This window comes from Pipistrellus kuhlii, unplaced genomic scaffold, assembly GCF_014108245.1.
Source record: "Pipistrellus kuhlii isolate mPipKuh1 unplaced genomic scaffold, mPipKuh1.p scaffold_m20_p_7, whole genome shotgun sequence".
NCBI lineage: Eukaryota > Metazoa > Chordata > Mammalia > Chiroptera > Vespertilionidae > Pipistrellus > Pipistrellus kuhlii.
The window spans coordinates 26333433-26353966 of record NW_023425573.1 but is presented as its reverse complement, the minus strand read 5'-3'; the positions used below and the strand labels follow the sequence as shown (position 1 = coordinate 26353966).

At 46.5% G+C, this 20534-nt stretch overlaps 1 protein-coding gene across 4 annotated transcripts in view; it reads left to right on the top strand.

The window, feature by feature from the left end:
• NGEF (neuronal guanine nucleotide exchange factor) overlaps positions 1-20534 on the top strand; it is a 91350-nt gene that overhangs the window by 48329 nt on the left and 22487 nt on the right. For 3 of the 4 annotated variants that reach the window (XM_045575256.1, XM_045575257.1, XM_036420617.2), the window contains 2 exons: positions 14378-14520; positions 20091-20392. In XM_045575256.1, coding sequence (XP_045431212.1) covers positions 14378-14520; positions 20091-20392 — 445 coding nt within the window. Of the gene's footprint in view, positions 1-13429; positions 13701-14377; positions 14521-20090; positions 20393-20534 lie in introns of those variants that run through there. The other variant, XM_036420620.2, reaches the window with a different exon arrangement.

The window sequence follows — 20534 nt, the reverse complement described above, 5'->3', positions numbered from 1 at the left end:
GGATTCGATTCCCAGTTAAGGCATATGCCAGAATGTGAGCTTAATCAGGAGCATGCAGGAGACAGCCAATCAATTATTGTCTCTCACCATTGATGTTTCTATTTTTCTCCCCCTCTCCCTTCCTTCTTAAATCAATTAAAAAATATATTTTTAAAAGATCAACATTTAAAAAGGAAATTTAAAAAGGTAAAAAATATGAATAATAAATGGTAATAAATACATTATCTATCAACAATTACTTAGAATGCAAATGGGTTCAATATTCTAATCAAAAGACTGAATAGATAAACATTTCTAGCAAGGATGAATCCAGGTGATGTGTACTTCAAACTGCATCCTCATCCGGAGGCATTCATATCAGCCGGCCCACTGTTCCTGGTGCTAGGTTTCAGCGTTTGGTTAATTTAGAAACTGCCAGGTTGCTCTGAAGTAAAGGTACAATTTTCCTTTTTAGCAACTAACAAGTGCTAGTTTGACATCATATAATGGTCCTCTTTCTATTAACCTTTCACATTGGGCTTTTAACACCCATTGATGTTCCTTCTTGAAACCATTATTACACTGGGAACCGCAAAATGGGAGAGTTGTATTATTCCTCCTTCTTTTATTCATTGGTTGTCTCCTGTGAAGACGACCCCTCCTTGATTTTATGTTTCATTGTGAGTATCACTATGGATTCATGGTGGTGGCTTGTGATTGTCTAGTTCAATGTGTTTTAGTTCATTACTGTCATATTCCTTTTGATGCCCAAATTGTCACAAATTTGGCCAGTAGGTGTCCCTTTTAAGCTGGTTCCTATGTCCCTTTGATATATCCCTTCCTGCCTTTAAGCATTTTTTTTTAATTTTTTTTTTTTTTTTTTTTTGCCTTCTGACACAGCAAAATACTTTAAAAAAAAAAAAAAATACTTTCTATATCCGAGATCTGGAGTCAGCTATTTCTCCCAGAAACCCTAGTTCCTCTGAGTGCAGAATGGTATTTTGAATCCAAGATCTGGGGGTGATATGTGTTCATTAATACTGGAAGGTCATTGCTTCCAAGACTTTGCAGTGGACAGAGCTCAGAGACATGTGGCTGAGTTCATACAAATACCTTTGATTCCAACCCAACACACAGCAGTCCTCTTCCCTCTCCTCATTCCATGTTTCCATCTCCGTTTTCTAACAGTGAGGACCCTCGACATCAATATACAACACTGTAGTCTATTTCTCTAGTCTACAAATCCACACAGAACAATTTCACCATTACTTCACTTGAACCATAACCAACAATGAATCTTGCGTATTAGTTTCCCATGGCTGCTATAACAAAGTACCATGAACTGGACAGCTTAAAAAGAGTAGAAATTGGTTCTCTCACAAAACTGAGATGAGAAGTCCAAAACCCAGCATTGGCAGGTCCCCCGGAAGGCTGTAGGAGCAGATTTGTCCCATGCCTCTCTCCTAGGTTGTGGGGGTTGCTGGCAATACTTGGCATTCCTTAACTAGTAGATACATCATTACAACCTCTGCCAACATCTTCACATAGCATTTTCCTGTTAGTTTCTGAGTCTCTCGGTCCTAATTCCCCCTATTCTTATAAAGACACCAGTTATTGGGTGAGGCCCCAACCAAATTCTTCTCTGTATGTGGTTATGTTATCAATTTGATAATTAGGTTCAGTTGTTTCAGGTTGTTTTTTTTTAACTCTAGGTTTTTATAAAACCCCCCCATTTTTTTAGATTTTTAAAAATCATTTGAATATGTAAAACATCTACACAGTATTCAATCAAAACTATAGAGAAAGGGCTTACCTTCTATCCCAACTGTGGAAAAAAAAAATCATCTTTACTAGTTTCTCTTTTTTCCTTCTTCTATTTCTTGTCAGGAGGGAAAGTGTATGTATAATTGTATACCTTCGCCTCCTTTCGTTCCCAACAGTGGACTACTCTGTTAATTTAGGCATTGTCCTCATCCTCGTCCTCCAGCTGCAAAGAACTCCATTATGTGGCTATCCCACAGTCTAGTCAACCAATCTTTGAGAGCTTGTTTGGAGGTTCTAGCAGGGGAGCGCAGCTACTCGTATACCCTTGACCGAAAAGACTGGTCCTCTCCTCTGGGGGGAAAGTCGTTCTCTTCGACCGAGCACGCAGCTTCAGGAGGGATGCACATGGATCAGTGAGGGAGGAGGGGGACACCCACCTAGCCAGCCAGATCAGCCGAATCAACCCTGGCAATCAATGGGGTCACAGATGTCGCAGCCAGATCGCCCTCACATCCTAGTCAACCAATCTTTGATGGGTATGGAGTTTGCTTCCAATATTTTGCTATCAATGCCCACCGGGAGTGGTCAGTGGTTGAGCGTCAACCTATGAACCAGGAGGTCATGGTTCAATTCTCAGTCAGAGCACATGCCTAGGTTGTGGGCTCGATACCCAATAGCGGGCATGCAGGAGACAGGCAATCAATAATTCTCTTCATTGATGTTTCTGTCTCTCTCTTCCTTTCCCTTCCTCTCTCTGAAATCAATAAAAAAATAATAATTATTTTTTGCCCTAGCTGGTTTGGCTCAGTAGGTAGAGTGTCAGCCCGAGGACTGAAGGATCTCAGATTCAATTCCAGTCAAGGGTATATACCTGGATTGTGGGCTCAATTCCTAGCCCTTGGCTGGGCATGTGCAGGAGGCAACCAATCGATGTGTCTCTCTCACATCAATGTTCCTTTCTCTTGTCCTCCCTTCCACTCTCTAAAAACCATTGGAAAATAATCCTCAGGTGAGGATTAACAAAAGTAAATGAAATAAAAATATACTTAAAAATAATAATGTCATAATGAAGGTCCTTGCACGTATCTTATTTCATGTTTCAGGATATCTTTGGGATAAATTCTTAGAAATGGAATTGCTAGGTCAAATGGTAAATGCATGTTGTCTTAGATTGGGCTGCTATAACAGTATATCCTAAACTAGGTGGCTTATGAACAACAAATGTATTTCTCACAGTTCTGGAGGCTGTGAAATCCAAGAAAAGTGAGGGCTTTCTTTGGGGTCTCCTTTATAAGGACACTAATCTCCTTCATGAGGGCTCTGCCCTCCTGACCTAATCACCTCCCAAAGGCCCAAGGATTTCAGCATAGAATTTGGGGAGACACAAACATTCAGTCCATTGCAAACCCCTCACCCCCTATCTGAAGTTGGACAACTTTGCTCTCCCATCAGCAATGTATATGAGTGCCTGTTGCTCCAGAAGATTTTCAACTTGGTTAATAGCAGTGTATTTCAATGCAGAAAATTCAAAGCACTCCATCCTAAAGACAAGCACACAATTGATTGAGATTCACAGCGTGTGAAGTGCTGAAACTGAAAGCCGTGGGTTAAGGAAGGTATATTCTAAGGTGCTCTCAACAGGAAGGAAATTTTCCACTCGCTTCTGTCATTTCTCTGACTCATTCTGTCGAGAAGAGTTTCCTCCTCCTGGTAAGAATCCATCACTTAGAGAAAACGTTGATGACAGGTTAAAGCCTCTTTTTTTTTCTCTTCCTATCTTTCTTTTCTTCTTCTTCTTTTTTTTTTTTTTTTTTTTTTTTTTTTTTTTTTTTTTTTTAGAACAAATGCTATTTTCAAATGGAAGAATGTACTTCGGTTGAGCTTTGGACCCTCCTCTGAGACCCTCATGAAATCCCCTCATTGTTAAGCAGAAAAGAGAGACCTACTAAGGACCATTGTTTTACCCTGAGCCTGAGAAAAAAAACAGCCTAGTGATCCCGCTGACTGTGACAAATAAAAGCCACTCCAAAGGCTGAGCAACATTTTAGAAATAGCAATTATTTAGCATGCAATCTTCACTGCATGGAAAAAATGAGACATAAGTTTAAAATTAGGAAAAGAAACATCCACTGGTCAGCTCGGGGGAGGGCTGAACAGTCAAGAGGTACAGAAATTACACTTCTTTGCTGGTAGCCTGACTCTTTTCCCCCAGCTAATAATGGTACTTCAGCTGAAGGTGCACTCACCGTTTAAAGGAGAAGCAAGGAGAGGAGGTTTGTATTTAGTGAATAAAAGGAAAGGGTTTGTGAGATGTTTCTGGGCTGTAATTTACCCAGAGGCACTAGGATGATACCAAAGGAATGCCTGTGCTTTCAAGCCTCTTTCAACTCCGCCTCCACGTGGCAAATATGTCCTGAGCCTCTGGCATGTGCAAGCTCTCTGCCCGCACAGGCAGGGGGGCAACATCAATCAGAGTCCTCCTCCTCGAGGAAGTGATCAAATCTTAAGAGAAGCCCTGGGGAAGGCTATGGGGATCCCAAAAGGGAGTGAATGCAGCCAGTTATAGGTTGGAACAGGGGGTGGGCTTCACAGAGGAGGTGGCATTGAGCCTGCATAAGTGGGATGTCTTCATACTACTGGAGGGGGAAGGGTGTGAAAAGGGCTGTGGTATGAGGGAGACTTGCCTTTGATGGGAGGCAGTGAATTCTGTGATGACTCCTTCAACAGGACCTTGACTTCAATAGAAAAGGAAGAAGCATTCTGGTTAGCCTTTGTAAATGCCAATTTATGGAAGGAAGGGGGGAATTTCTGGAAAAGGATTGTTTTTATCACGGGGCAAATTAGAAAAGCAGGTAAATGCTTTAGTTTTAGAGATGCCAGGAAGTCATCTTATATACTAAAAGGCTAATATGAAAATTGACCAACCTGTGGAACAACTGGCTGCTATGATGCTCACTGACCACCAGGGGGCAGATGCTCAATGCAGGAACTGCCCCCTGGTGGTCAGTGTGCTCTCACTGGGAGAGCACCACTCAGCCAGAAGCGCTAAGCCAAGCTCATGGCTGGCTGGCTGGCTGGCTGGCAAGGGCAGCAGCAGTGCTGGGAGCCTCTCCTGTCTCTGCAGCAGCACTAAGGATGTCTGACTGCTGGCTTAGGAGCGACCCTAAGCAGGCTGAGGAAACCCCCTCCAAGTGCACAAATTTTGTGCATCAGGCCTCTAGTCTACTATAAAATTTGAATTTGTGATTCTTTAAGGACCATTGAATTGACTCTGAAGAGCTTTTGAAAAGATAGATTTATGTAACGAATTGAGGTGTTTTTCCCCAAAGTAAATCTAGAGAATACAAAACAGCTCAACCCAATTCGTCAAGTTCCTTAGGCTCCCTCCTGTTACGTGAATGCTTTCAACTCAGCTCTAAATTTATGCACATTAAGGAACTGATGTTGTTTTTTGAAGTAATTTCCCCCTTACATAAGTGACACTTTGATTGTAGAAAATATTTTTAACACAGATGAGTAAAAAGAAGAAAATACTCTCAGATTCCAACTTCAAGTACAGAGAAATGTTTTTGCTGATCATTCTTCCAATCTTTTTTCAAATGAGTGTATGCTTAAACTTCCATCTCGATAAGTCTATTTATAAATAAAATTAGATCATTTATAAATGAAATAAGATCATACTGCCATTTCATTTGGGAATCTGCTTGTCTATTCAATACATTATGGACATCTTTCTAGATTATTAAATATGTTAAAAGTCACTAAAGTGATATTCCATTTTAGATATTTGTCATAATTTAAATAATCAATCTTCTATTATTGGACATCAGGTTGCTCCTAATGTGTCACTATTATAAATAACGCTGTAATAAACAATAGTGTAGCTAATTTTTCCCCATGGATTTTATATTCCTAAAAGTAGCATCTCTTCACTAAAAGTATGAACATTTATGGTATGGGTGGTCCAGACTACCCTCCAGAGAGGTGCTTTCCATTCACGGAGGCCAATGACTGTTTCCAAGCCTTGCTTGTTCATTTTTAAACCTCTTTGATGGCCGTGCACTTGGTATGTTTTTGAAATGATGTGCTTTCTCTTTAGGATAATATTCATTTGTTTGGTGCTAATTTCTCCGCTGCGGTCGCCAGTTTCCTTGTTAGAGTCTTTAAAATAGAAGTATCAATAGTGGTTAAAAGCTTTGAATTCCTGGGAAAACAGGTCTTGTCAACATGATGAGCAGTCAAGGACCCAGAACGGGCCCCTGGTCAGGGGACACACCTCCCTCATGTCTCAGATGGCCCTCATGAAGTGATCGGTCTCTACCAAAGACATACTGCTGTTTTTACGGGACCCTATGTCCCTGAATACTTCATTCTAGTGACTCAATGAAGAATATTCTTCCTACTGGATATTAAGGGTGGGTAAGGGATTTGTTCAATAGAGAATGAAAAGTTGTCATATTACTTCTTATTATGAAAAATACTTCTCTAGAATCCAGTTATTTGCAATTTTCAAGGAACAATGTGTGAATAATAGCTGGTTATTAATTTTAACTACATGCTATTTCTTCAAGTCAACTTGGTTTATGAAAGGACACCATCTTTCTCATTTCATACTGTAAGCAGTTACTACATTTGTATGTTTTGCTATTGGTTAAGACAAGACATTCTCTATTATAATAGTGAATGTATTTTAGTGCTAAATGCAGGCTTCCTAAATAATAATTAATAATAATATCATTTTCTATTTGTGTGCTACATTATAGGACTCACTATACATAGGACTAAATGAGATCTAACTTTATAGTTTACAAGGTGATTTAAAATAAGTAAGCTAAGTGGAAGGAGGTTATGAAAAGCTATTGGTTCCTTTACAGTTTGAATTTCAACTAAGAGTATCTGAACTCCCATAGCCACAACCTAAAATGTCAAGTATGTGTGCCCAGACAACTCTTTATCTAATTTTCTCCACATTTTATCCTCAATAGTGTTTTTCCTTAAGTCCCCTTGTTTCAGAATGCTTCTGTTGGTCAAAAGCCATAATCCTGGGTGTCTCAGACTCCGTAGTAAGGGATATTCCAAAGAAACCCATAGCCCAAGGCACTTGTCTCATTTCCCACAGTTTCAGATAAACACACCAGCATTATAGCCTGTTATCCATGCGTTATTTGGGGGGAGCTGTTTTGAAAATACATTTCTTTTCTTTCTTTCTTTTTTTTTTTTTTTTAACCATGATTGCCCTTTCTTTTCTTTCTTTTTTAATATATTTTATTGATTTTTTTACAGAGAGGAAGGGAGAGGGATAGAGAGCTAGAAACATGGATGAGAGAGAAACATCGACCAGCTGCCTCTTGCACACCCCCTACTGGGGATATGCCCACAACCAATGTACATGCCCTTGACCAGAATCGAACCTGGGACCTTTCAGTGCGCAGACCGACGCTCTACCACTGAGCCAAACCGGTTTTGGCTGAGAATACATTTCTATCAAGGCCATACAATTGTCTGCATCTCATAATTGAAGATATGGCTACCCTTTGTCCCAGCATGTGCCCTGATGGGATAACCCAAAACCTAGGTGTGTGTCCTGACAGGAATCAAACCTGAGACCTTTCAGTGTACGGGACAATCCTTCAATCAACTGAGCCACATCAGCCAAGGCTGAAAAGCTGCAAATTTATATCAGCCAAAGGCAGAGATGCATAGAGGTCTACTCAGAGCTTCCAGTTACCTTGTCCCTGTGGTACTGTGGCCAGCGCTAACATTCTCCTGCAACAATCTGTGACGATATTGCCAACTAGGGAAACGCGCTTGAGCCTTCATGTCCAGAGTTTTTATTGGAGCCTGGTCAGCTAGAACTGGGTGGCCACCCAGGTGGCTAACCTCAGTCTTTAGCTCCTCTGGAGATTAAACTATTACCATATGGCCCCAAATCCCTACCTTTTCCAGTATCGCTTCAGAATCCCAGATAAGCAAAGATACTCTTTCTTTTTTTTAAATATATTTTATTGATTTTTTACAGAGAGGAAGAGAGAGGGATAGAGAGTTAGAAACATCGATGAGAGAGAATCATCAATCAGCTGCCTCTTGCACACCCCCTACTGGGGATGTGCCTGCAACCATGTACATGCCCTTGACCGGAATCGAACCTGGGACCTTTCAGTCCGCAGGCCGACTCTCTATCCATTGAGCCAAACCGGTTTTGGCAGCAAAGATACTCTTAACAGATGTAACATTCTGAGGGCTTAGCGATCACCTCCCAGGAAACCAGGGAAAACCCAGGCCTCTCTTTGGGCACAAATAATGCAGGGTTAAACTGATTGTGCTTGACTTATTTCCACATGTAAATAAGTGCTTACTTTATTTCCAGCATGTTACAATCCCACATTTACAAATTATCCTTACCATCAAAACTAAGGAAAGACATCCACCTCCCCCTCTCCAGAAAAGTACCATGCAACAGGACAAGTCTACTTGGGACCCCTCTCCTTATGGGAGAAATCTTTGTATCCATCAAATATGGGTTTTCAGGTTTCTTGGCACTATCTCTTCTAGCTTTTCATGGGTTTATTGCTGGGGCTACCTACGTGGTTTAAATTTGTTGATTTTCAAAGCAACTGAATAAAGTCTTTTGAGAGTGATAAAAATAAATTGTTTATGGATGTGAAAGATGCAGCTAATTAAAAGTTACCAGGCACCTGTTTCTAGATGTTTCCAATATATATTTGAGGATTATCTCCTCACTACAAAAAAACAATTCTATGTCCTTTTTCCTACTAGATTGAAGACTACAAATCTATTTTAACTTTTGATTGTCTGTTGTCAGATCGTGTAACCCCAAAAATATTTAGAATAATTAAATAGAAATGTGCAGTTCCTTATCCCACACAACACAGTCTTGACTTAGTAGCAAATTCTTCCAAAATCTGCCATTAGCCAGCTGTGTGACCTTGTCATTTTAACCCTCTGGCTCTGTTCCTCTTTTCTGTCAATTAAATGTGTTGGAACAGATCATTTCTAAACCTCCTTCTGCTTCTAGCAATTCTCCCTCAGAGTAAGGTACCATTTTATAAATTCAGATTCCTGAAGGCTGAGATGGCTATATAAATAAGAATCTACTTTCCCCCAACATTTACTCTTTGTAATTCAAAGGAAAAAATAAACAATCTTTAGATAAAATATATTAGGTCTAGTAATAATTAATGTCGTTTTCTAATACTTTTTTAAAATCGAATTTATTTAAACAATACAACAAAATTTAATCAACAATATAGTTGCCGTTGTTTTCTACTACTTGTGCCCAACGCTCAGGAAGCATTTTAATCCCTCTGTTGTAAAATTCTTGTGATTTTGATGCAAAAAATTCGGTCAATGCATTTTTGAGGCATTCTTCATTATTAAATTTTTTTCCAAGAAGAAAGTTTTGCAAAGAACGAAACAAATGGTAATCAGAAGGGGCAATATCAGGAGAATATGCAGGTTGAGGGAGAACTTCCCATTCCAACTGGCGCAGTTTTTCAGCAGTGATTCTTGCAGTATGCGGTCGTGCGTTATCGTGGTGAAGAATTACGCCCTTCCGATGAATCAGCGCGGGTTCTTTTTCTCTTAAAGCTTGGGCTAACCTTTCCAATTGGGCACTATACACTATACTTGTAATGGTTTGGTTAGATGGTAAAAAGTTCATAATGAAGAATTCCTTTAAAATTCCACCAAACACACAACATCACTTTTTTCGCATGCAAGTCAGGTTTTGGCGTGGGCTGCGGAGCCTCATTTTTGTCCAACCATTGAGGCCGCCTTTTCAAATTAACATACAGCACCCATTGTTCATCTCCGGTAACAATTTGCTCTAAAAACGGCAAACGGTTTTGACGAGAGAGGAGTGAACTGCAAATTGTGACTCTTTGATTATGGTTGTTGTCGGTCAACTCATGAGGAACCCATTTTCCAAACTTTTGGACTTTGCCAAGTGCACGCAACTGATTGGAAATTGTTTTTGTGAACAATTTAAAGTTGTCGCAAGCTCTTGTTGGGTAATTTGAGGATTTTGCACCAAAAGAGCTTGAAGAGCTTCTTGATCAAAATTGGACACACGGCCTCGACCACTCTTGTCATCTAACGAAAAATTTCCCTCACGAAATTTCTCAAACCAACGCTGGCATTTTCTGGTGCTAACTGCATCTTGACCAAAACAGATGTTTTTTGCAGCCTCACTTGCTTTTCTTCCTAATTGGAACTCGTAAAGCATGCAGTGCCGAATATGCTCTTCATCCGCCATCTTCTTAGCCCTAGTTTTGCAACAAAAACCAAACCAAACACAAACTTTTTCAAGCAAAACTTGTTAATTGCACTTCACACGTTCTGTAGATACCACGTGTTTGAAGGTTATGTCAATACAAGTCAACGCCAAGCAAGATTTTAAACGAATGTTGGAAAACGACATTAATTATTACTAGACCCGATATAAACCAACTAATGTTCAAAAACGGAGCTCAGCTGACTAAATTTGAAGATCTAATTGGTTTTCCTAAGTAATTCATGAGTCAGGCGACATCCCATCTAGCAATTGGAAGCGTGTTTCATTGATTCCCTCCAAATGGAAGGTTCTTTAACGGCAGAGAGAGGGTGGGACTAAGAAGTTAGTGGAGTTGAATTACTTCAGACAAGGACACCTTCCTTAGGGAAGGCAGGGGTCTTATCAAGCAGATGAACCCCGCTAGTGAGGACCAGGAAATTCAATACCGATTGGCTTAAAATTCCATGCCTGGCAAAGTCTGAGACTGCGTTAGATAAGTCATTAAGTTTTGTTTTGGTGATGTGGCTTGTCAAAAGGGACTCCCTTTTGGCCCATTGATTTTTCTTTCCTTTTTTTTTTTTTTAATCTTTATTGTTGAAAGTCTTACATATGCCCCCTTTTCTCTCCCATCCACTGATCCTTTTTTTAAATATTTTTTAAAACATACCATTACTACCTGGCTGGCATGGATCAGTGGTTGAGCATCGATCTATGAACCCAGGTTGCTGGTTTGATCCCCAGTAGGGGGCATGCAGGAGCCAGCCGATCAATGATTCTCATCATTGATGTCTCTATCTCTCTCCATTCCTCTCTGAAACCAATAAAAATATATTTTAAAAAAGAAAACAAAATACCATTACTTCCTTAACAAATACTAGTACTTACAGAGCACCGACCATGTGCTAATCAGGCATATTTGAAAAATCTATCTACATTTTGTGACTAAAGTATATTGTGAATAAAATGTCAGTTAAATGGAGATGTTATAATTTCCTGCCAAATAAGCACTAAACTATGATAGAAAATAGAACATGGGGAATTCAGCTTAAGGTTATATGCCTTCAGAACTCAGTGACTTTCTAAACTGATTTTATAATTAGAAAGATATTTTTAGCTTATTTTTCAACTGGAAGGTTTTATTATGCTCACCTTCACCCTCACAGCTGGCTAACGGTTGTATATGAAACACAGTTTATTCTTGTATTATTGTTTATTAATTATTGTACAAACAACTATAAGCCTACTTTTGCCCACCCTGTATGTAATTTCACTTGAATATTTTCTGATTTAAAAATTTTTTTAAAAAAATCTTTTTCCCTTGGTGCAGCAAAGTGTAAAAGTAACAGCTTCACTGAATGCTGCTCCGAGATTGAGAAGTGGTGAAACCCTGCAAAGCAGGAGGTTCTAGTAACTGCCACACATGCTCTTCCTCGGACCCTGATGAAAAATGAGTAGGACATGGTAGTGCCCAGCCCGGAGGAGCCCGTGGCTTCATGGAAAGATAGCCCTCGTCACAGAGAATTACAGTGTCGCCAATGCTGCTGGTTACACAAAGGAGATGGCTTAGGGGAGGGGCGGCCCAGCGTGCCTCCACCCACCAGAGTAATTACTTGACCCCTGGAGCAGAGAGCCCTGAGCCTGGGGAAGTGTATGAAACCAAAGCCTCCGAGGAGTCAGCAAGGACAATGGCTCTAGGAAGCTGGCAAGGAACTGCGCCCCCCCTCCCCCCGCCACCCCCCCAGGTGATGGTACCCCAAGGCAGGTTGTTAAGCAGAGGGACCAAAGTAGCCCTGTATTTTAGAAAGGCGACAGAGAGAGGATGAGCTGGGTGTGGACAGGCCCAAGGATTGGGGTGGTGCTTTGAAGGACTGGGGGCGCAGGGTGCTCAGTGCGGCACTGACTGACATGGAGGTGGCGGGAGGAGCAGGAGAAGTGGAGGCCAGCTCTCACCGTCTGCTGGCCTCCTGCTGGTGGCAGGGGGAGATGTGAGTGTTCTGGTGGAGTGTTTAGGCACATCGGAAAGAGATGGCCAGAGAGCAGATAGAAATGTAGAACTCAACAGGAGGCTGTCTGTCTGGAGACATGTGGAAAGAGCCGAGCAAGAGAGGAGCTCGGCTTGGGAACAGAGGGGACCAGATGGCCGTCACGGAGATATTCTGAGGCCTGAAGGGCACGAGGAGATGGGAACTGGCCATTCTGGACCCTAGAGGAAACTAACTTTTACACAACTGCCATGTTCTAGAGCAGTGTTTCCCAAAGTGTGGTACGCGTTCCCCCTGGGGGTACGGGAAGAGTTTGGTGGGGGTACGCGTTGCACCGGAGTTTGGTGGGGATATGCACTGCACCGTGTTTAGCTGCGCCTGATTCTACGTTCTCATGAGTACGAGGGGTACTCAGCGTTACGAAAATTATAGAAAGGGTACACATATGTCAAAAGTTTGGGAGACACCGTACGACTGGCTAAAGGACCTAATAGAGCTAACTAGCACCCTCCCACCAGCATGTACATCCCCAAACAAGGAATTTGTTCCTTCAAACACACTTAGCGCCCCCCTGCGCCCTGCACTCCCCACCTCTGTCCGCAGGTACCCTCTCGCCCTGGCCCGGGCCCGCAGCCTCGGAGAGGACGCCGGGCAGTGTGCCAGCTGGATGAAACCCCGATAGATCCCCGCGGGCCACACGATCACTCACACTCTACTGGGCTCCCGTTTTTATTTGCTTTCTGTATCCAGAAGCGGATTCAACTAGTTAGCACTCGGATGCAGATTCCTAGAGTCAGCGTGATGGAGCAGGGACGCCGGGTGCAGGTTTGGAGCACTTTGTCTCTCCACCTCCAGTCCCACCATCCGCATCCTGGGCCGGGCCGCCAGGGCAGGGCCAGCGGGTCGCTGGGGCGGCCAGCCCCCTCTCCGCAGCCACAGCGCAGGGGCTCCCCAAGACCCCAGTCCCGGCCTCGGACTCCCCCAGACAGAGGCATTTCTGGATGGACAGAGGCAGGGTTCCGCGGCCGGTCCCCGCGGGACACCGCAGAGGATGCGCGGCGTCGCCGGGCGCGAAGGGCAGAGGGTCACCTCGCCCGGACCTTCCAAGAGCTCCTCCCGAGCCGGTGGGCCCCGCCAGGCGGCCAGGAGGAGTGGCGGTAGGCGGGGGGCGCAGTCCGCCGGCCCCCACGCATCCCGCCCTCCTCCGCACCCCGAGCCCCGTGCGGTGGCGGCGGCGGGAGCGCGAGGCGCGAGCCCTGCGGGAGGTCCGGTCCGCCGCCAGGGTCGCGCCCAGCCCCGCTCCCCGCGCCGCGCCGCGCCGCCGGGACTCGCCCCCGCCGAGCGCGCCCCTCCCGCCTCCCCGGTTGCCACGGCAACTCCGGGATCCTCCGGGCGCGCGTCCGCCCGCCCGCCCGCCCGCGGGAGCGCTCGGCGGCGGCGGCGGCTGCAGCTCCGGCTCGAGCAGCGCGCCGTGCGCCCCGGACCCCGAGCCCGCTCCTCGCCCCTGGCCCCCGGCCGGGCTGCGGGCCCCCGCGCGCCTCTCCACCGGCCCCGCGCCGGCCGGCCGCTGGCCCCATGGAGCTGCTGGCCGCGGCTTTCAGCGCCGCCTGCGCCGTGGACCACGACAGCTCCGCCTCGGAGAGCGACACGCGCGACTCGGCGGCGGGACACCTGCCCGGCAGGTGAGGACTGGCCCGCGCCCGGGCCCGCGCGGCGCCCCCGCGATCCTCTGGCCCCAGCTCGCGCCCTCCTCCTGCCTCCCGTGGCCTTGGCCCCGTGGGCCCCGTGGGCCCCGTCGGCCCCCACTGCACCCTCGGCCCTTGACCTGCCCGCACTCGCACCCGCACCCGCACCCGCACCCGCATCCGCCTGGGGTTAGTGATGAGATGAGTAGCCCGGCCGCTGGCGCCCCTGGTCCCTGCCCCGGGCCGCCCCCCGCGCCCTATCGGGCTAGGCGTCCCCTTCTCCACGTCGAGGGGCCCTGGGACGGGAGGACCCACGCCTGAAAGCGACTGGGGGCCGGTGACAGCGGGCGGCGCGGGGTGCGGGGTGCGCGGCGCGGCTGGGCTCTCGGCCGCGGGACCCGGTGGGGCGTCCGGGCGGCGCCGCCGTGGAGGGAGCGGGAGCGCCAAGTTTCCGATGCCTGCCCGCGGGCTCCGAACCCATGGAGGCTTGGGACGGGCCGGGGTAGGGATTAATCACTCCGTCGCGCCCTGGTGCTGTGACAGAAAGGGCCTGTGGGGCCCGCCTGGACGGTCCCGGGCGGGTCCGCTGGCCCCGGCCGCGTCCCTCGCCAGCTCGCCAAGGTGTGTCGTTGCTTAAAAAAATAACTGGCCCTGCCCCTGCTTCTTTCTGGCAGTGAGTCATCCTCCACCCCGGGAAATGGGGCCACGCCCGAGGAGTGCCCGGCTCTGGCCGACAGCCCCACCACCCTCACCGAGGCCCTGCAGAGGATCCACCCCATTCCCGCTGACTCCTGGAGGAACCTCATCGAACAAATAGGTGGGTGCTCTGAGCGGTGGCCCGCTTCACGGGGCAAATGGGGGCTCCTGGTAGACTCTGAGGGCCCCCCTGCTACTGGGATAACCTTGCGTTTCTGTGAGGAGGCTAGGGAACGTTTTTGTTGTGGTGGTTTTGAATATGTTTTTATTGGTTTCAGAAATGAAGGGGAAGAGAGAGAGAGTGAGGAGAGAGAAAGATCAGTGATGAGAGAGATTCATTGATTGGCTGCCCCCTGCTCGCCCCACACTAGGGATGGAGCTCATAACCCAGGCATGTCCCCTGTCGAGAAACTGAACCATGACCTCCTGGTTCTTGGGTGGATGCTCAACCACTGAGCCATGCCGGCTGGGCCTAGCGAACGTTTGGACGTGTTTGATTCTAAATTGTTCTATAGGCAGAACTGCCCCATTTTAATGATGCTGCATAACTGGGCTTTAGCAAATGCATTTCTGTCCTGCTCTCTCTGGAGAGGTCTACCTGCCCAGGCCCTTTTCACTTCTGTGGGAAAGACCCCCCAGGAGGTGGAGGGAGCCAGGATGAGGTCTGGGGAAGACCTGGAAAGAGAGAGAATCTGCAAAAAAACAGGAGGAGGGGGGGAGGAGAGGGGCTCTGGGGAGAGCCAGGCTCACCGCTGCAATCCAGGAAGAGGAGGCAGTGGCAGACTTTGCACAGGGACAGGTGAAGCAGAGAGAAAATGGGAAGCCCCCTCCCAGGCCCTGGGTTAAGGAAGCGTAGTTCCACGGCCTGTCCGGGATTGTGGCCGAGAGGCGGGGGTGCGGCCGTTTATGTCCAGCAAAGCACAGCTGCCGCTGGAGCCCTGTGGATGCAGAAAGTGGATTGAGGAGTCCCACGCACGTGAGCCCTTGCATTTCAAAGTCAACAAATGCTAATAATATCAAACTAGCTCTCACCATGTGGGTTCCCTTATTCAGAAAATGGTACCGGCTGCTTAGTAAGCCTTGTTTTTCAGTGTCGTCAGAGCAGCAGTCTATTTGTTCAATTGAAATCCTAGGTTTGGAAAATTTGCTCCCTAAACATTATCGTTGCCTTTTGTCCCAAATGCTCAGGCAGGCAGGAGGTGTCCCGATGGAAGTGGAGCATCCGTGGCCCCAGAGGACCCTGCGTTTGGGAGACTTTGGGGGCAGCCCACTCTTCGCTGGCAGGGGTTTTTCCAAACTGAGCCCTGCGAGGCGCTGAGCCCTGGCAGAGCTGAGGGGGTGGAGCGCGCACTGCTCGCTGAGAAGCTGCTGACTCCAGAAATTTTGTTTCCAGCAGGCCCCCTGAGTGTCAGGCCCGGTGGGATGGTGGTGGCGGTGGCGGCGGCAGCTTGCTTTTCCCTTTGTTTGCTGGCTGAATGGAGAGGGCATGATCTGAGAACAGACTCCTGAAAACGCCTCTCTCCCCCCTCCTGCCACACTGTCCTTCCTAATGGGGAGGGCCGCCCCTGCCCTGGCAGAGGCTGGAAGCCTAGACTTCTACCCTCTCAAAAGGCTAAGCTCGATGCCATGACTAAGAAGCACCTCGGGTGGGGCTGGGAGGCTCCTGTCTGTGCCACGGGCATGTGGAGACTCCTCTCCTGGAGACAGCTGGACCTGCTGAGCCAATGCATAGACCTGAAGCTGGGAGTCAGGGGCCTTGAGCGGTGGCGCCTACCCCTCTTTGCCCCCAGTTTCCTCGTGTGCCAAGCAGCAGAGACTGGCATGCTAACTGTCTTTTTCTGGCTCCTGGGCTAGGTCCATAGTAGGTGCTCGACAGATGTGTTGAGTGACAGCACAGAGTTGTTGCTGCCTTCTCATCACATTGTCCCTTACGGAGCTTACACCAGCCTACCTGCTGATAGCCCTGTGAATGAAGTGAATTCTTTTCCAGGGACCAGGAGAGGACAACAGATTCCTAAACACACAGTGTAATTGAGGGGCAGGGGGAAGGTGGAATGACTATGTGGGCACTTTGCAGACCACACTGTTGGATTTTGCAGTGGCTCCACGGAGGCCAGGACAGAATTACGACAAGATTATGCATGATATGGTATGCAACCATCATTACAGATGGTGGGCCCTGTGACTCTGAGATTGTGTGTGTGTGTGTGTGTGTGTGTGTGTGTACATGTATGTGCATGCATTACTGTTGTTTATGACACCTAGTAAATGGTTGGCATATAGAAGATGCTCAGTAAAAAAAATAAAAATCTCTCTGTCCCTTAGACGTTTCCATTTGAAGGATTCAAGGAACAAAGTTATTCTGTTCAGAAAGTGAGGTTTTGAATGACTGATGACTTTGAAGAAGAGCTGGGAACCTGCCCTCAGGTGCAGGGCAGCAGAGCCAGCTAGGTATAAATCATTTTAATGAGGAGAGATGGGAGTGGAGCCTTCTAATTCTGCATGGATAGAATGTCAGATGCAGGGTTTTACAGGTAAAATTAATTTCCATGTGAAGTTGTGCTTGCTAAATGTACAAAATATAAAGTAGGAAAACATCATATATTAACAGTACATTGAGCACAGAAATTTAATCAATAATAGTACTCTCTATTGTAATCTGAATTTTAAAGCTAAAAATAAGAAATAAACAGGATATGAAAAATGGGGACACGGTGTAATCACAGTAACTCTAGGAAAATTGATTTTTTAAATACATATTTAAATACTACAAAAATATGACATTTTAAGAATATTCTAAAAGCACTTGTATTGGAAATCTTTGATTGAAAGTAGCAGGATAGCCAGCAAAATAAAATAATCTTAAACAATGTAAGTATTCTATCTCAGTTAATGAGTCCAGGGGTAGGATGTTCGGCAGTTAGTTAATTCATGTCACAGCTCCAGACATTACATCCTCAAGCAGCCATGTATAAAAGCAAAAAGGGGCAGTCTGTCTTCAAGTGCCTGCTGGGGAGGGACATCTCTTTAAGAAGCTGTCCCCCTTACTCTCCTCAACCAGATTGTGTCATTTGCTTATGTCTAAATCCTCCACTGGCAAGGGGATGGAACTACCACAGAAAGTTTTGATCAGTCAACATCCACTCTCTTTCCTGAGCACAGAATGGGTCAGCACTCAAACGCCTCCCCGTCAGCTGGGAAGAAGGGTTGTGAGGAGACTGGGGAGAGGCAGCCAATGGTGTCTGCCACGATATGATTTCAGAAATATTGTTTTCAATCCAACTACTCACCCTGCTAATATTGCTGCTGCTGCTCTCCTCCTCCTCCTCCTCCTCCTCCTCCTCCTCCTCCTCCTCCTCTTTCTTCTTCTTAGCATATGATATTGGATATATATTTTTTATTCATTTCAGAGAGGAAAAGAGATGGAGATAGAGACATCAGTGGTGAGAATCATTGATCTGATCTCTCCTGCACACCCCCCGGCTGGGGGTCGAGCCCACAACCCAGGCATGTGCCCTGACCAGGACTCAAACTGTGATCTCTTTGTTCATAGATGGACACTCAACTGCTGAGCCACACCAGTTGGGTTGGAGATAGTTTTTAACCCATGATGTTTTACTCTTTTTTTTTTTTATTTTTTTTACCCATGACTGTAGCGTATATGATATGTATTTTTGAACTTTCAAAAGGATGACAAATTAGGCATTTTTGCAAAGCTTGGAACTGTATTTTTAAATGGTGTTCAATTCAACAAATAAGTATGTACCTACTATGTGGGGTAGGCACTGTGCTAAGCATTGGAAAGTGACTCCAAGTCAACTGTGGGAACCTAGTTTCTTTAAACCTCCATAAACTCAGTATCAGAGTCACAGAATAATTGGTTTACTATTGACAACAATAGAGATGTTGTGCTCATGACTGAACCAGTTTATGTGGTGACATTAAACCTCTGACTTTATAGATCTTCAGTCCAGATTGCATTCAGGGTAGACTAGGTTTTCTTTTTCATTCTTTTGTCAGATTAACTCCATGTTGTATTCTGCTGGAATGTAACCTTGTACAATCACAGGATCTTAATTTTTTAAAACAAATTCTATACTTTGAATAAAGGCTTTATCATTTAGTGTCATGCGACATAGAAAGCCAAGTAGGTTAATCCAAAGAATGGATTTAGCTTGGCTGGCATGGCTCAGTGGTTGAATGTTGACCTGTGATCCTGGATGTCAGGGTTCAATTCCCAGTCAGGGCACATGCCCAGGCTGTGGGCTCAATTCCCAGTGTGGGGTGTGCATGAGGCAGCCAACCAATGATTCTCTCTCATCAATGATGTTTCTATCTGAAATCAATAAAAGTATTTTTTATGAAAAAGAAGGATAATAGGCAATGTTTGTACTGCATTATAAGAGTCAGTGTTATAGAAGTGGTTCATTTATCCTATCAGAACTTTCCTAGGAGAATCATCTTTGTTTTGTGAATAGACATATTACAAAACCAGTATGTCCAGCTGCTCACTGGACCTCTCCACCTAGGTGCCCCTCAGCTGCCCGCTGGATCCCTCCACCATCCCCTTCCCTGGCCAGACTGTCCTGTGTCCCTCATCTCTTTGAATGGGGCCCAACCGATCTTGTTCCCAGTCTGAAAACCTGGACATCATTCGTGACCCAGCAGCCCAGAACACGTCTTCCACTTTATCACTGTGCCCCGACAGGTGGGCTCCATCCTTCACCCACGACAGCTCAGGCCTGCCTCCATCATCGCTCCTGCAGAACCAACTCAGCCTCTTCCCCCTCGGGCCTCCTAAAACAGACCAGAGCTGCTTGCCCGAGGTCTCCTGGGGCCTCTCTCTTTCCCAGCGGATAGACTGCCACCTCCGTGGTATGGCAGGCAGACAAGGCCCTTGGAGTCTGATGCCCTGCCTCCAGCCTCACATTCCCGCGCACCTGCCCCACCCAGCTTCCCCTCTCCCTGAGCTAAGACCCCTTTACTGCAGAAGCTTCCTGCCGCCCCTGTGTGAGGAGACAGCCCCGCCCCAAAGCCAGGATGTCTGAAATGGGTTTCTCCCTGTGGAGGAGGTGCCACCTCTGTGCTGATTCATAGGCATCCTCAAGTCTCCTTGGAGACTCAGAATGCAGCTACTTCAAGTGCAGTTTGTCAGGGAAGTGAGCCTGAAATTGCAAGAGCAAAAAAGGGATGTTTCCCCCTTGAATCCTAAGGATGGTAAAATGTTTTTTCCTTCAAAATGAGAACTGACAACTGCTCCCAGTTCACAAATGAGCGAGCTCGAGTTTTAATATGGAAGCGTTTAAGGTCTTGAAAGCATCCTGTGGGGATATTGAAGCGTAATTGGGGCATTTCCATCCTCTCTGCACACGTTGGCTATTAACACATCATGTTGTGGATTCTTGTTTGCCAAGCAGGGTTCCCAGCAGGGATCATATGTGGGGAAAGCACATATTTGTGTGATTGGATTTTAAATCAGTTCAGGGGTTTCTTTAGCCTTCTTTGAAACAAACTCACAAGGGCTGATCCTTCCCGGGGAGGGAAGGCCTGGCGGTAGTTGGCCCAGGGTCTGTCTTGGGGTATTCCTGGGGCCCTGGCCCTGAGGAGAAGACAAAGCCTTGCCTTAGTGACTCAGAAAGATCTTCATCTGAAATAGTTTTCTGCTCTTCATTCCAATTCTATCGATTTCAGGGCTCCTATATCAGGAATACCGAGACAAATCAACTCTCCAGGAAATTGAAACCAGGAGGCAACAGGATGCAGAAATACAAGCCGATGACCTCCGCTCCCCGTCCAGCGAGGAGGCGCCTGAGGAGGAAGAGGAGGAGGAGGAGCCGGAGGAGCTGGCAAGCCCACCTGAGCGGAGGGCTCTGCCCCAGATCTGCCTGCTCAGCAACCCGCACTCCAGGTTCAACCTATGGCAGGACCTCCCGGAGATCCAGAGCAGCGGGGTGCTGGACATCCTCCAGCCGGAAGAGGTTAAACTGCAGGAGGTGAGGGTGCCTGGGGCGGGGCGGGGTGGGAGGTAGGGGGGTGTTTTAACCCATGTGCCGTGAGGCTGCCCAGCAGGCTCACCCTGAGAAGTCCTGGCAGGGTTCACCCACCCAGAACATACAGGAAAATTCCCTTATTTCA